The 15,332-nt window shown below is 41.2% G+C and overlaps 1 protein-coding gene across 1 annotated transcript in view; it reads left to right on the forward strand.

The window, feature by feature from the left end:
- The window catches only part of LOC104679143 (microtubule-actin cross-linking factor 1, isoforms 1/2/3/5-like), a 43,575-nt gene extending 28,985 nt beyond the window's left edge, over positions 1-14,590 (forward strand). The window contains exons 9-15 of the mRNA XM_030942316.1: positions 1,635-2,153; positions 2,988-3,164; positions 3,438-3,561; positions 4,950-5,158; positions 5,517-5,834; positions 12,408-12,574; positions 14,295-14,590. Coding sequence (XP_030798176.1) covers positions 1,635-2,153; positions 2,988-3,164; positions 3,438-3,561; positions 4,950-5,158; positions 5,517-5,834; positions 12,408-12,574; positions 14,295-14,511 — 1,731 coding nt within the window. The 3' untranslated portion in view covers positions 14,512-14,590. The remainder of the gene's footprint in view (positions 1-1,634; positions 2,154-2,987; positions 3,165-3,437; positions 3,562-4,949; positions 5,159-5,516; positions 5,835-12,407; positions 12,575-14,294) is intronic.
- The last annotated feature ends 742 nt before the right edge of the window (positions 14,591-15,332 follow it).

Below are 15,332 nucleotides of genomic sequence, written 5' to 3' on the forward strand. Positions count from 1 at the left end.
ATGAGTGACAGTTAAGAACTTGCATTTTTTTTTTAAGATAGAGTCTCAGTCCGTTGCCAGGCTGGCGTGCAGTGGCATGATCTCGGCTCACTGCAACCTCTGCCTCCCAAGTTCAAGCAATTCTCCTGCCTCAGCCTCCCAAGTAGCTGGGATTACAGGCATGTGCCACCATGCCCAGCTAATTTTTGTATTTTTAGTAGAGACGGAGTTTCACCATGTTGGCCAGCATGGTCTCGATCTCTTGACCTCGTGATCCACCCGCCTTGGCCTCCCAAGTTCTGGGATTACAGGCATGAGCCACCGTGCCTGGCCAAACTTGCAATTTTTATATTGTCGTATGTATGATTTATTCAGCTACCCTTCCACTAATGTAGATGATTATTAGTTGTCCATTTGTATAGTTTAGCTAAGAGAGTCAGGTTTGAGTTGCAGTTCTGTTCCTTAACAAACTGCATGACCTTAGTCAAGTCTTTTTGGTATTCAGTTAATCCTTTTTTTTTTTCTTTTCTTTTTTTTTTTGGAGACGGAGTCTCGCTCTGTCGCCCAGGCTGGAGCACAGTGGCCGGATCTCAGCTCACTGCAAGCTCCGCCTCCCGGGTTTACGCCATTCTCCTGCCTCAGCCTCCCGAGTAGCTGGGACTACAGGCACCCGCCACCTCGCCTGGCTAGTCCTTTGTATTTTTTTTTTAGTAGAGACAGGGTTTCACTGTGTTAGCCAGGATGGTCTCAATCTCCTGACCTCGTGATCCGCCCGTCTCGGCCTCCCAAAGTGCTGGGATTACAGGCTTGAGCCACCGCGCCCGGCCTCTTTTTTTTTTTGAGATGGAGTTTTGCTCTTGTTGCCTAGGCTGGAGTGCAATGGCATGATCTTGGCTCACTGCAACCTCCACCTCCTGGGTTCAAGTGATTCTCCTGCCTCAGCCTCCTGAGTAGCTAGGACTACAGGCATGCACCACCACACCCAGCTAATTATGTATTTTTGGTAGAGATGGGATTTCACCATGTTTGGTCAGGCTGGTCTTGAACTCCCGACCTCAGATGATCCGCCTGCCTCGGCCTCCCAAAGTTCTGGGATTACAGACGTGAGCCACTGCACCTGGCCAGTATTCACTTATTCTTAATATGGGTATTATATTGTCTACCTTTATTATAGGTTGTGCCACAAAGCAAATGAAATAATACATGTAAAATCTTTTTGAAAACCATGAAGTCCTATACATGTCAGTTCAGAGGGGATTGGCATGTGGCATACTATTTAGAGAGTGACTGATATTGATGATTTCTGAGCAGCTGGAAAAGTGGTCTATTGAGTAGAGATAGAGACCTCTCCCTACTTCTAGCTTATATATAGATGGTCCTTAAAGATTATAAGTACAATTTAAGAGTCAGCATCTAAATTAAAGGGCTATACCTAAAACAAGGGGCTGAACTGAATAAAATGAAGTTAATGGAAAAATGTGAGATGCAGCAAAACTGAGAGAGGTGTATGACTTGACAGCAATGTGGGTGAAAAGACCAAGGCTTAATGTGAGCAGACCTCACATGGAGTATGCAGTCCAGTCTTGTATACCTCAAATTATTGTGGATTCCCTACTGATTGTCCTTTGTTTGGGGGGATTTTTTTTTTTTACCAGGCCCGTCACCAAGAATTGCTGTCCCAGCAGCAACATTTCATTCTGGCCACCCAGTCAGCTCAGGCCTTCCTGGATCAGCATGGCCACAATCTCACACCTGAGGAACAACAGATGCTGCAAGAAAAGCTGGGAGAGCTAAAGGAGCAATATTCTACTTCCCTGGCCCAATCAGAGGCAGAACTGAAGCAGGTGCAGACACTTCAGGATGAGTTGCAGAAATTTCTGCAGGATCATAGAGAGTTTGAAAGCTGGTTGGAACGATCTGAGAAAGAGCTGGAGAACATGCATAAGGGAGGCAGCAGCCCCGAGGCCCTTCCCTCCCTGCTGAAGCGGCAAGGAAGCTTCTCAGAGGATGTCATTTCCCACAAAGGAGACTTGAGATTTGTGACTATCTCAGGACAGAAAGTCTTAGACACGGAAAACAGTTTTAAGGAAGGCAAAGAACCATCAGAAATTGGAAACTTAGTAAAGGACAAGTTGAAGGATGCAACAGAAAGGTACACTGCTCTCCACTCAGAGGTAAGGGGGCAGTTCCTGGCATCTTTGTGAAACAATCATGGCAGCCCTCACACAATGTAGGTAGTGTCTGGGTCTCAGAATAAGAACCCCAGGACACAGTAAGAGAGCTGATTTAAACTTGAACCATGGGCTTCAAGTTTGAACCATGGGGTTCAAACTTGAACCAAGACTTTGCATGTCTTCACAGACAATGCAAAAAATGTAACATACATAGGTATTAGCCCAAAGGCCTGATAGCTAGCTAATACCTAATACCTAGCAGTGGCAGGAGTATGTCACACTGATGATGAAGGTGGAAGTATTCACCTTCCTGTATCCTGACTAGCGGACTTGGGCTCCCAAGAGACATAGCACACAGAGGAAATTTAAACCAACTGCACAGTTTTTATTTCTGGACAGAGCATCTAGGGTATATCCTTACCTTCCTTCCTATCTAAAGAACTTCCTCTTTCTTCTAAAGTTTAGAATCCAGTCAGCTCTTCTTACCTGTCTTATGCCTTCTGCCAACACTTCTAATCCCCAAGAAAGAACACTTTTTGCACTTCTTAACTCCTACCTTTGTCTGCAACCTGCTGTTCATTTCTTTGGGGGCTTGTCATATATCTCATTAAATTTTCCTGGATATGTAAGAAGGTCGAGGTGGATAATATGGAGCAAACAGAGGGGACCCACACTTATAGATCATTGCTAACCATCTATCCATGGGTTCTGGCACTACCCTTATCTGAAGTTACAGTGAGTTCTCTGTAATAAAGCCAGGCCTCTTTCTTTGGGCAACTGCTGCCTTTGGCCTGACCTTGCTTAAGTCTGCTTACCTTCCTTTCTTTGGCACAGTGTACACGATTAGGATCTCACCTGAATATGCTGTTAGGCCAGTATCATCAATTCCAAAACAGTGCTGACAGCCTGCAGGCCTGGATGCAGACTTGTGAGGCCAATGTGGGGAAGCTCCTCTCAGATACAGTTGCCTCCGACCCTGGAGTTCTCCAGCAGCAGCTTGCAACAACAAAGGTAAGTCAGGATACAGGCTGTGTTGTGGTGTCAAGACCTAGTATTCCATGGCGTAAAGGACTCCAAAATAAAGCAAATGCTTACATAAAATGAAGGCAGTAGTTGGGATGCCTTGGACGAGATCTGAGTGCTAAATACTTCTAATATTTATGGCTATGGGTAAACTTAGAATTTTTCTGTGAAGCTGTTCAGTAGCTCCGGATTCCTAGAATCAGCTTTGATTACTTACTTAGATGGTTTTTTGGTTTGTTTGTTTTTTTCATGGACAAGCAGCAGTTGCAGGAGGAATTGGCTGAGCACCAAGTACCGGTGGAAAAACTGCAAAAAGTAGCTCGTGACATAATGGAAATTGAAGGGGAGCCAGCCCCAGACCACAAGCATGTTCAAGAAACTACAGGTATAAAGCAGCAACAGTATAATAGTACTCCCTTAATTCCTAGTATGTACCTCTGTTCTGCAATATGTCACATTGGGTTGTGCAAATATCTGTGGTGCCAGGCTAGAGGCTGAGAATGTAAACACGAATAGACATAGATTGTCATCAAAGAGCTCATCCTCTAATGAACTTTATTCTTGCACCATTGAAGGACCTTCACAATCTGGCTTCAGTCCCTTTTCCCCAGGCATCTATCTTCTAGCCACACCTACTTCTTTTCTTTCCCAAGTAAACCACTTACATTGTATTACCCCTGAAGTTTTTCCTGTTGCTCAGCTGCTAACATTCATTGGATGCTTACAAAGCATGGTGAAATCTTGCCCATGCTTCAAGATGTCACCATGCTTTGTATACAGGCCTGGCGTGGTGGCTCACGCCTGTAATCCCAGCACTTTGAGAGGCTGAGGCAGGTGGACCACGAGGTCAGGAGATCGAGACCATCCTGGCCAACAAGGTGAAATCCCATCTCTACTAAAAATACAAAAAATAAAAAAAATTAGCCGGGCATGGTGGCGGGCGCCTGTAATCCCAGCTACTCCGGAGGCTGAGGCAGGAGAATAGCGTGAGCCCAGGAGGTGGAGCTTGCAGTGAGCTGAGATTATGCCACTGCACTCCAGCGTGGTCAACAGAGCGAGACTCCATCTCAAAAAAAAATATATATATATATATGTATATATATATATATATCGTATGCTTGAAAATTGCTGCGAGAGTATATTTTAAGTGTTTTCACCACAAAAAACTGATAAGTATGTGAGGTAATGCATGTGTTAAATAGCTTGACTTAGCCATTCCACTCCTCAAAAGAAACGAAAGATAATTATTGTCCTAAAACAAGGACAGTACTTCTAGTATTAATATACCACTTAAGATTTTATTTTTATCATTAATTATGATGTGTCTTCCTCTGCCTATGCTCTGTTTCAGAGTCTTTAAGTTGTAGATGTCAGATAAGATACTTCAGTATCTTTAGTCCTCAGCATCTAGTACAATTTCTGGTTCTTTGTATGTGGTAAATAACTAATGCTTATTGAACTTGGCTCTAATACTAATTCATTTCAAGCTTATTTCTTCCATTGGTCTTAATGTCAATTATTATTACAATTACTATGTTCAATGTAGGACTGGGCATGGTGGCTCATGCCTGTAATCCAGGCACTTTAGGAAGCTGAAGTAGGAAGATTGCTTGAGGCCAGGAGTTCAAGACCAGTGTGGGCAACATATTGAGACCACATCCCTATAAAAAATTGATAATAGTAAAGATTTTAAATGAGCAATTTAAATACAGTCTTTAAAAGCATAATACAAAAATTGTCTCCACTCTTTCTTTTCATGGCCTGATTTTTCAGATTCCATACTCAGCCACTTCCAAAGCCTCTCCTATAGCCTGGCTGAGCGATCTTCTCTGCTGCAGAAAGCAATTGCCCAATCTCAGAGTGTCCAGGAAAGCCTGGAGAGCCTGTCACAGTCTATTGGGGAAGTTGAACAAAACCTGGAAGGGAAGCAGGTGGCATCACTCTCATCAGGAGTCATCCAGGAAGCCTTAGCCACAAATATGGTAAGACCTGTGTCCCAAGAGCTGGCATAGAGGGTATGTTTGCTATGTGCCATCATTATATAATGTTGAAAAAGTAACAAGAGAGAACTTAACATCTGTGAATCATCTAATAAGATTTAGAAATGATAACTAATCCATGTAAAGATATTTCTACCCAATTGAGCTGGAATGAAAGTGGTGATAGCAAAGTCATGTGGTAGAAGGAGTGGAGAGCTAAGGGGATGAGATGTGTGGTCTTCTGAAGGCTCAGTTGCAGTCCTCCAGTCCCCCTTGTGATATAGTGTATAGTTATTAGTTTGTGGCTCAGATGTCCTGGAATAAGTGAGCCAGGAGCTGACAGACGTGTTCTTCATGACAGAAATTGAAACAGGACATTGCTCGGCAAAAGAGCAGCTTGGAGGCCACCCGTGAGATGGTGACCCGATTCATGGAGACAGCAGACAGTACCACAGCAGCAGTGCTGCAGGGCAAACTGGCAGAGGTGAGCCAGCGGTTCGAACAGCTCTGTCTACAGCAGCAAGAAAAGGAGAGCTCCCTAAAGAAGCTTCTGCCCCAGGCAGAGATGTTTGAACATCTCTCTGGTAAGCTGCAGCAATTCATGGAAAACAAAAGTCGGATGCTGGCCTGTGGAAATCAGCCAGATCAAGATATTACACGTTTCTTCCAACAGATCCAGGTGAGGATATATCTGCCATGTTAGCAGAATAAAGGGGAGAGAAGGGCCGGGAGAGAACCAGCATTTACTGAGCACATACTACATCAGTCAGTATACTGGAAACTTTACCTGCATTATCTTTGGGAATTATTACAGTGATCCTGTAAACTAGGTATCATTTGTCCATTTTTTAACCAACACAGTCAATATTTATTTTTCATTCTTACTACATGTTCAACCCAAATCAGCGGAGCCACTCAGCTCATCATAGTCACTCAAGGGATGCAGATTGATGGAGATTTCATCCTGATAAAAGCTTTCATGATTACTGCTTCAGTGGGAAAAGGGCATATTTTATCCATTTACATTTTATTAGTCAAATCACTTTCCACAAAACCACCTATACCTTTCAAGAGGGTGAGGAAATGTAATCTCACCATGTACCAACAGGTGCAAAGCTAGAAATATTTGGTAAAAAGTATTAACAACTACCACAGATATATACCCAGAAGTAGAATTGCCAAGTCATAGTATATGCATATATTAATTTAATTTGACTCAGTAGTGCCCAATTTAAGCTCCAGAATGGCTGTACCAGCACACATTCCCACCCGTAGTACTTCAGCATTCCTATATCTCTGCATTGCCGCCTTCGCTTTTTCCAGCTTTCTAACATTTTCCATATTAAGTGGAATCTCGTTGTTTGGTTTTGTTTGCTCTCCTTTTTGCTTTGAATGATTTCAAACTTTACAGAAAAGCAGAAGGAATGGTCCATTAAACACCAGCATACTCTTCATCTAGACTCACCAGTTGCTAATTGTTTTCCCTGTTATAAAAATATAAAAGAGTATCATTATGGGCTTCTATAGTTGGTATTACCGTTATTCTTTATGATACCTAATGTTTTCCCAAATGTGGTCTGTGGGATCCCCTTCAAGCTATCTCCTGTGGCTTTTTTTTTTTTTTTAATAATTTCACATTGCTATATTTTATATTCAAGTAAGTTACAGCAGACATGTACTAAATTGAAAGTACCAATGGGAACAGATAAACTTTTGTTCCTGTGGCTTTTTGACATGTCTTCCTCAGCATAAGAGCACTTTTGGCACTTAAGGTATTTGTGGCACAATAATGTATTTCCTTGTCCCCTATCTGAAATCAGCTATTTATCCAAGGAGCCCCACTTATAGTGGGGAATGATATTTAGAAACCAAATCTGGACACCAGGTGAGCTACTGGAGTGTCACTACTTTAGTTCTTTTTAATAGATAGTGTTAGGAAATATATGTGTATGTTTTTTATATCATAAAATCATACTGACAGTCTAGTTTCAACTCAACACCATAGGAATCTTCCTCCTTTCCACATTTGTATCTTCCTTTCCTGTAGGGAGAACCCAAGTTCCCAGCAACAACTTCAATATATTTACTTAAATTTGTTTTATTCTACAATAAATATAAGATAGTTTTAGAATTACACTAGTATTTCTACCAATAACAAACCTGCTAAATAAAATTGAATATTTCTTTGGATATGTTTTAGTCCTTAGCCTGTGACCCACTGTGTACTGTATTCAAAAATTACCTGAATTATTTTTTCTGTAATTTCATATATAATTAGATTTGTTTCTATTTGTATTCAACTTTAGGACTTTATTTTTCTATCTTTGTTGATTAAACTTATTTTTAAATATGTAAAGCATTAACATAGCTCAAAAGTTAAAACTATTCAAAAAGTTATACTCAAGGTATAGGAAGTGAATAAGGATACATTCTCATTGTCTTTCCTGTCTCTTCCATCCCATTTTCACCCATCTGCAAAGTAACACATTTCAGGTTTATTTTTTTCTATTTCTTTTTACCAAAATGAACATACACACACATTCTTATTTCCCATTCTTCCTTACAAAAAGAAGGGTATATTACATAATCCTTTGCTTTTTTACTTAATATGTCTTGGAAATCACTTAATATGGATTCACAGGCATCTTCATTTTTTAAACCATACATTCATTGTGTAGAAGAATTATAGTTTAATCAACAAGACTCTGTTTTTTGTTTTTTGTTTTGTTTTGTTTTTTTTTTTTTTTTTTGGAGACAGAGTCTTACTCTGTGCCCTGTAGCCCAGACTGAAGTGTAGTGGCACGATCTTGTCTCACTGTAATCTCAACCTCCACCTCCCGGGTTCAAGAGATTCTCCTGCCTTAGCTTCCCAAGAAGCTGGGATTATAGGCACCTGTCACCATGCCTGGATAGTTTTTTTGTATTTTATTAGAGATGGGGTTTCACCATGTTGGCCAGGCTGATCTCCAACTCCTGACCTCAGGTGATCTGCCTGCCTCGGCCTCCCAGAGGGATTACACACGTGAGCCACCACACCTGGCCAATAAGACTTATATGTGTGGACATTTCAGTTGTGGTTTCCGAAATTGTGCTATTACAACTGAATAACTGTGTGTATTTTTTCCTATCAGAATAAGTTCCTAGAGTGGAGTTGTTCCATTAAAGGGTAAATACATGTGTAGTTTTGTTAGAAATAGCCAAATTCCCCTCCTTTGAGATTTCACCGTTTTGCATTCCCACCAGCAGTGTATTAGAGTACCTGTTTCCCCTACAGCCTCACCAACAAATTTATTATCGAGCTTTTAAATTTTTTCTGGTGTGATTGGTAAAACATGATATGTGAATGTGGTTTTAATTGTTATTTCTCTTATTAGCGAGGTTTGAGTATTTTTTACATTTAAGAGTCATTTATTTGTGAACTATCTGTTCATGCATTTTGTCCTTTTTTTGTCAAGATTTTGGTCTTCTCTCAAGTTTTAGAGTTTTAAAATTTTTTTTAGAGTTCTTATATATTAGAGAGATTAATTCTTTATCTGTGATACATTAGAAATATTGTTTCCCAGTTTGTGCTTTTGACTTATGGTGTTTTTTGACATGTAAATGTGGAATTTTTGTTCTAAACAGAAGATTTTATCAATATTTTATTAAATATGTATTTTTAGTCAAAGTTTGAAAGATTTTTGTCACACCCAGGTTATGAAAAAACTTATTCATGCTTTATTCTAACACTTGTTCTAATTTTTTTTACATTAGAATCTTTTAACAATTTAAGCTTATTCTGAAGTACGAATCATGTTTATCTTTTTCTTTCTTTTTTTTTTTTTTTTGAGACGGAGTCTTGCTCTGTTGCCCGGGCTGGAGTGCAGTGGCGTGATCTCAGCTCACTGCAAGCTCCGTCTCCCGGGTTCATGCCATTCTCCTGCCTCAGCCTCCCAAGTAGCTGGGACTACAGGCGCCCACCACCACGCCCGGCTAATTTCTTTTTGTATTTTTAGTAGATGGGGTTTCACCGGGTTAACCAGGATGGCTAAGATCTCCTGACCTTGTGATCCACCTGCCTCGGCCTCCCAAAGTGCTGGGATTACAGGTGTGAGCCACCGTGCCCGGCCCAAAATCTGAAACTTTTTGAGAGCTGATGTGACACTCAGAGGTCATGCTCAAAGGAAAGACTCATTGGAGCACTTCAGATTTCAGAGCTTCAGATTAGGGATGCTCAACTGCTAAGTATAATGCAAATATTCCAAAATCTGGAAGAGTCTGGAATTCAAAACACTTCTGGTCCCAAGCATAAAGGATATCCAACATGTAACATTTATTTGAAAAGTCCATCTTTTCCCCAGACTTAAGAAGCCATCTTCATCATATACCCAATTTTTATATGTCTTTGAGTCTATTTCTGGATTTTCTTTTTTTTTTTTTTTTTTGAGACGGAGTCTTGCTCTGTCGCCCGGGCTGGAGTGCAGTGGCCGGATCTCAGCTCACTGCAAGCTCCGCCTCCCGGGTTCACGCCATTCTCCTGCCTCAGCCTCCGGAGTAGCTGGGACTACAGGCGCCCGCTACCTCGCCCGGCTAGTTTTTTGTATTTTTTTTTAGTAGAGACGGGGTTTCACCGTGTTAGCCAGGATGCTCGCGATCTCCTGACCTCGTGATCCGCCCGCCTCGGCCTCCCAAAGTGCTGTGATTACAGGCTTGAGCCACCTATTTCTGGATTTTCTTTTTTTTCTTTCTTTTTTGTTTTTTTGCGATGGGGTCTTGTTCTGTCACCCAAGCTGGGGTGCAGTGGTGTGATCTCAGCTCACTGCTCGTCTTTCTATTCATGTACTAGAGCATACTATTTTAATTATAGAGGCTTTATGGTATATTTTAATGCGTGGTAGAGAGCTAGTCCTCCTCGTTTTTTTTTCTTGCAAAATTTTTCATAGGTATAGTTGCACATTTATTTTTCTATGTGAATTTAGGAATCACCTTTATTAGTTCTAGAGAAAAAAAACTTGTTAGCATTTTTATTTGGGTCACACTAAATATATTTATTCACACAAACGCATATACATACATAGGCAAATACATATGCATACATTTTATGGATGTGTTTCCATCTAGCCAGATCTGCTTTTGTGTTTTTCAGGAGTGTTTTTGATTTTTTTGTTGTTTTTGTTTTGAGATGGGGTCCTGCTCTGTTGCCCAGGCTGGAGTTCAGTGGCATGATCATAGCTCACTACAGCCTCAAACTCTTGGGCTCAAGTGATTACCAGGGGTCTCAGCCTCCCCAGCAACTGGGATTACAAGCAAGAGCCACTGCACCCAACTTCAGAAATGTTTTAAAATTTAGATTTTATGTTTCTTGTTAGTTGATTACAAAGATTGAGCCTTTTGTGTTGCTATTGTAAGTTGAAGTTTTCATTATTGATTTTTGTGTGTTAATTTTATATTCTGCTACCTTATTTAACTTCTTCGTTGTTTGATTTCATTGTATTGTTGATTATCTTGGGTTTTACAAATACACTTTTTTTTTTTTTTGAGACAGAGACTTGCTCTGTTACCTAGGCTGGAGTGCTGTGGCACAGTCTCGGCTCACTGCAACCTCCACCTCCTGAGTTCAAGCAATTTCCAGCTAATTTTTGTGTGTTTAGTAGAGACAGGTTTCACCACGTTGGCCAGACTGGTCTTGAACTCCTGAACTCAAGTGATCCTCCCGCCTCAGCCTCCCAAAGTGCTAGGATTACAAGAATGAGCCACCACACCTGGCCTTTTTTTTTTTTTTTTTTGAGACAGAGTCTTACTCTGTTGCCCAGGCTGGAGTGCAGTGACACAATCTTGGCTCACTGCAACCTCCTCCTCCCAAATTCAAGAGATTCTTCTGCCTTAGCCTCCCAAGCAGCTGGGACTACAGGAGTGTGCCATCATGCCTGGCTAATTTTTGTATTTTTAGTGGAGACGGGGTTCACCACGTTGGCCAGTCTGGTCTCAAACTCCTGACCTCAAGTGATTGGCCTGCCTTGGCCTTCCAAAGTGCTGGGATTACAGGTGTGAGCCACTGTGCCCGGCCCTACAAATATACTTTCATGTAATCTACAAATACAGTTTTATCTCTTCTTTTTCAATTCTTATTCCACAGATTGTTTTCTCTTAATTGCATTGGCTTTTTTAATTATTAAATTAACTTTTTTTAAAAAAAAATAGAGATGGAGGCCGGGCGCGGTGGCTCATGCCTGTAATCCCAGCACTTTGGGAGGCCGAGGCAGGTGGATCACAAGGTCAGGAGATAGAGACCACCCTGGCGAACACGGTGAAACCCCATTTCTACTAAAAATACAAAAAATTAGCCAGGCGTGGTGGCGGGTGCCTGTAGTCCCAGCTACTTGAGAGGCTGAGGCAGGAGAATGGTGTGAACCCGGGAGGCAGAGGTTGCGGTGAGCCGAGATAGCGCCACTGCACTCCAGCCTGGGCAACAGAGCCAGACTTTGTCTCAAAAAAAAAAAAAAAAAAGAGATGGAGTAGTTTGCCATGTTGCCCAGGGTGGTCTTGAACTCTTGGGCTTAAAGTGATTCCACCACCTTGGCCCCCAAAAGTTTCTGGGGATTATAGGGATGTGCCACTGCACCTGGCTGATATCTTAAGTACAATGTTAAATAATAGTGGAGATAGTGTGTTTACCTCCATTTTATAGAAGAGACCATGGAGCTTAGAGTAGTTTAGTAGCTTAAGATCGTAAGTTAGTAAGTGGCAAAGTGTGATTGAATATCAGGTCTATTTGACTCCTAAAACTTTCATTCTTTACATCCTGTCATGGTACCTCCCACGTCTTTGAACATTAATTTAGAGGAGACAAGACTGTTTTGTAATTCCTACCCCACTCTCCAGTGAATTGAAGATGTCCTACATATTTATCAGATTTTTTTAAATTGGGCCTTTTTAATACAAAAAAAAATTAGCCAGGCGTGGTGGCAGAAGCCTATAATCCCAGCTGCTCGCAATACTGAGGCAGGAGAATCGCTTGAACCCGGGAGGTGGAGGTTGCAGTGAGCCAAGATAGTGCCATTGCACTCCAGCCTGGGTGACACGAGTAAAACTCTGTCTGAAAAGAAAAAAAAAAAAGTTTGGTTTTTGTTTTTAAACTTTTCACTGAGTTACATATTTATTGTTTTGATCTAGCATTTGACCTGGCAAGCATACCTCTTTCCTTATTCCTTTCTTTTTAGAGTATATTTATAAGGATTAGAGGATTTAATACATATCCTTGTTTGCTTGACAGGAACTCAATTTGGAAATGGAAGACCAACAGGAGAACCTAGATACTCTTGAGCACCTGGTCACTGAACTGAGCTCTTGTGGCTTTGCGCTGGACCTGTCCCAGCATCAGGACAGGGTACAGAACCTCAGAAAAGACTTCACAGAGCTACAGAAGACAGTTAAAGAGAGGTGAGTTATCACTTGTGTTGATCAGCATTGGGGAACTATTTTTTCTTGTTATGGAGTGAAATGATCTTTTCTCTTTTCTTCCTTTACCAGAAAAGATGGCATCTAAAAACTCTACTACTGAGTCATAGGAGGGTGAAAAGTGCCGTTTTTTAGGCAAAGCTACCTAATCTACTTGATGCTTAGTGGTTTTTTCTTTTTTTCTTTTTTCTTTTTTTTTTTCCTGAGATGGAGTCTCACTCTGTCACCCAGGCTAGAATGCAGTGGTGCTATCTCTGGCTCACTACAACCTCCATCTCTTGGGTTCAAGCAGTTCTTCTACCTCAGCTTCCTGAATGGCTAGGATTACAGGTGCCCACCACCATGCCCAGCTAATTTTTGCATTTTTAGTAGAGACAGGGTTTCACCACGTTGGCCAGGCTGGTCTCGAACTCCTGACCTCAGGTGATCGTACCCGCCTCAGCCTCCAAAGTGCTGGTTATACAGGCAATGAGCCACCGCACCCAGCCACTTAGTGGTTTTTTCTAATAGTAACTAACAGAAAATAGGGATGAGTTCCCTCTCTTTGTGATCAGAAGCCTAGGCCACTTGGACCAAACAGAACAAATTTGAGGCCAGCAAGTAAGATTATAGAATAATTTGAAAGAAGAGAAAAATTGGAAGAGACTTCCTAGACATAATTAGGGTTATGTTGGCACTCCACTGGCTTTTTTTATTTTTTAAAGATACAGGGTTTGCTATGTTGACCAGGCTAGTTGTGAACTCCTGGCCTCATCGATCCTACTGCTTTGGCCTCCCAACATGCTGGATATAGGTGTGGACCACCATGCCCAGCCCGCTGCTTGTTTTGACCACATTTAAGTTGCTGTTTTAGAGGAGTATCTGATTCTTTCAAGGCAAACAAGGGAATATATGACAAGGCTGGTTGATTTTGGTCCCTGTTGAAAAGCCATGATTCCCCACTGGACAGCCTCACATGGATTTAAGAACATGAACAAGACTTCTTATCTCTGTTTAGCCATAAATATGTTCTTGATTTAGCAGATAACTGCCTTAGTGATTAGAAGAAAAGAGTTGCTCAAACCAACATTATTAGCAGCAGGTTATCTAATGGAGAGGATGGGGACAAAGGTCAAGAAAGCTTTTGTTTTTCTTCCCCTATACTGAGGGCCTTTTTACTGTATGAGGAATCAGGATTTCTGAATTGACATCTGTCTGATAGATATGGCCATTTCCAAAACTTTCCTTTTGATGTAGTGTATTCATTGGCGTGATTAATCTAGAACTAATCACCTAACTTCTGTGAGCCCCAGTTTCGGCACCTTGCTTGCTAAAGCAATCAGCATTTGAATTGGTCCTTGAAAGAGTCAAATAGCTAAAATGTAACATGGCTGGAATCGAGATCCAAAGCCTGCATTCTTTCCATTGTATCACAGTACCTAAATAGCAGCCTCCCTTTAGTTTTTCTCACTTTCACTTTAGCCTGGAGTAAGACTGAAGACCTCTTTCCTCAGAAATGTCCAAACAAGGGCAATATATTCCTGAGTTTGGTACTCTTTAACATTATATGTGGTTATTCAGCCAAACCTGCTGTGGAAAAGATTATGAGAAAGAAAGGCCATGTTAGGTAACTGATGTCTGGAGTCACAGAATGAGCTAGTCTTAGCTCAAGTTGACTTTATAAAACTTAGTCTGGCAAGTAACAGAACTGCTTCATTGACAGAGAGAAAGATGCATCATCTTGCCAGGAACAGTTGGATGAATTCCGGAAACTGGTCAGGACCTTCCAGAAATGGCTGAAAGAAACTGAAGGGAGTATTCCACCTACAGAAACTTCTATGAGTGCTAAAGAGTTAGAAAAGCAGATTGAACACCTGAAGGTAGGTGAACAAAGGGACTCCAAGAATTGGACTAGGCACTGGTTTGAATACTTGTATTAACTGGCCTCCAGCTGTGGTGGGGAAATGTATGAGAAATCCAAGTTGTCAGTCTGCATCAGAACAGAAATTCCTCCGTTTTCTTTATGTGGTAACAATCTACCCATACAGTCCTTGAGAAGCGTACACTCTCTTTGTATGTTTGAGAATTAGACAAATATATTTGAGCAAGTAACCAGATAATATTATCAGGAAATTGAGGATAGAAGAACTAGTACTACTTCAGCTAATAAAGGAAAAGCTAGAATCAGATGGTTGGAAGGTACCTTCAAGGATGGGACCAACCTTCCTCCCATTCCCTGCAAAATCCCTTCTGTACTGTCTTTGATCCGTAATCATCCAGCCTCTGCTTACACCTCTAACCTGAGTCTTCCTTTTGTTGAAATAAGCCAAATATGTCTCTAACTGTCATGCACTTATGCTTATTTTCTCAGTACAGCACACTTTATCTTGAGCAGATGAAAGAGAATAGTTTGCTTCCACAGAGCTGGTACCAGGAGCGTTTGCTGTTGGGAATTCCCTAGGACAGAGCTTTTCCAACATTTTTGTTTCACAGTGCCCATGGTGTTTTAAGAAATTTGTCATGGCACCTCAAGGCCAAAAAAAAAAAAAAAAAGAAACAAAACAAAAAAAACCTCCTAATACTTCTACTTGCTAAGAAGTTAGGTCCAAAGAACTTAGTAGTTGTTCATATGGTATTCACATATGGTCACAACTGTATTTTCCTCAAAAATGTAAAATATTCTGTGACTCAAGCCACAGTTTGGGGACTGTGGCTCTTCAGAATCAAGAGTGATTAATGGCCAGGCGCAGTGGCTCACGCC

This window comes from Rhinopithecus roxellana, chromosome 12 (assembly GCF_007565055.1).
Source record: "Rhinopithecus roxellana isolate Shanxi Qingling chromosome 12, ASM756505v1, whole genome shotgun sequence".
NCBI classification, from domain to species: domain Eukaryota; kingdom Metazoa; phylum Chordata; class Mammalia; order Primates; family Cercopithecidae; genus Rhinopithecus; species Rhinopithecus roxellana.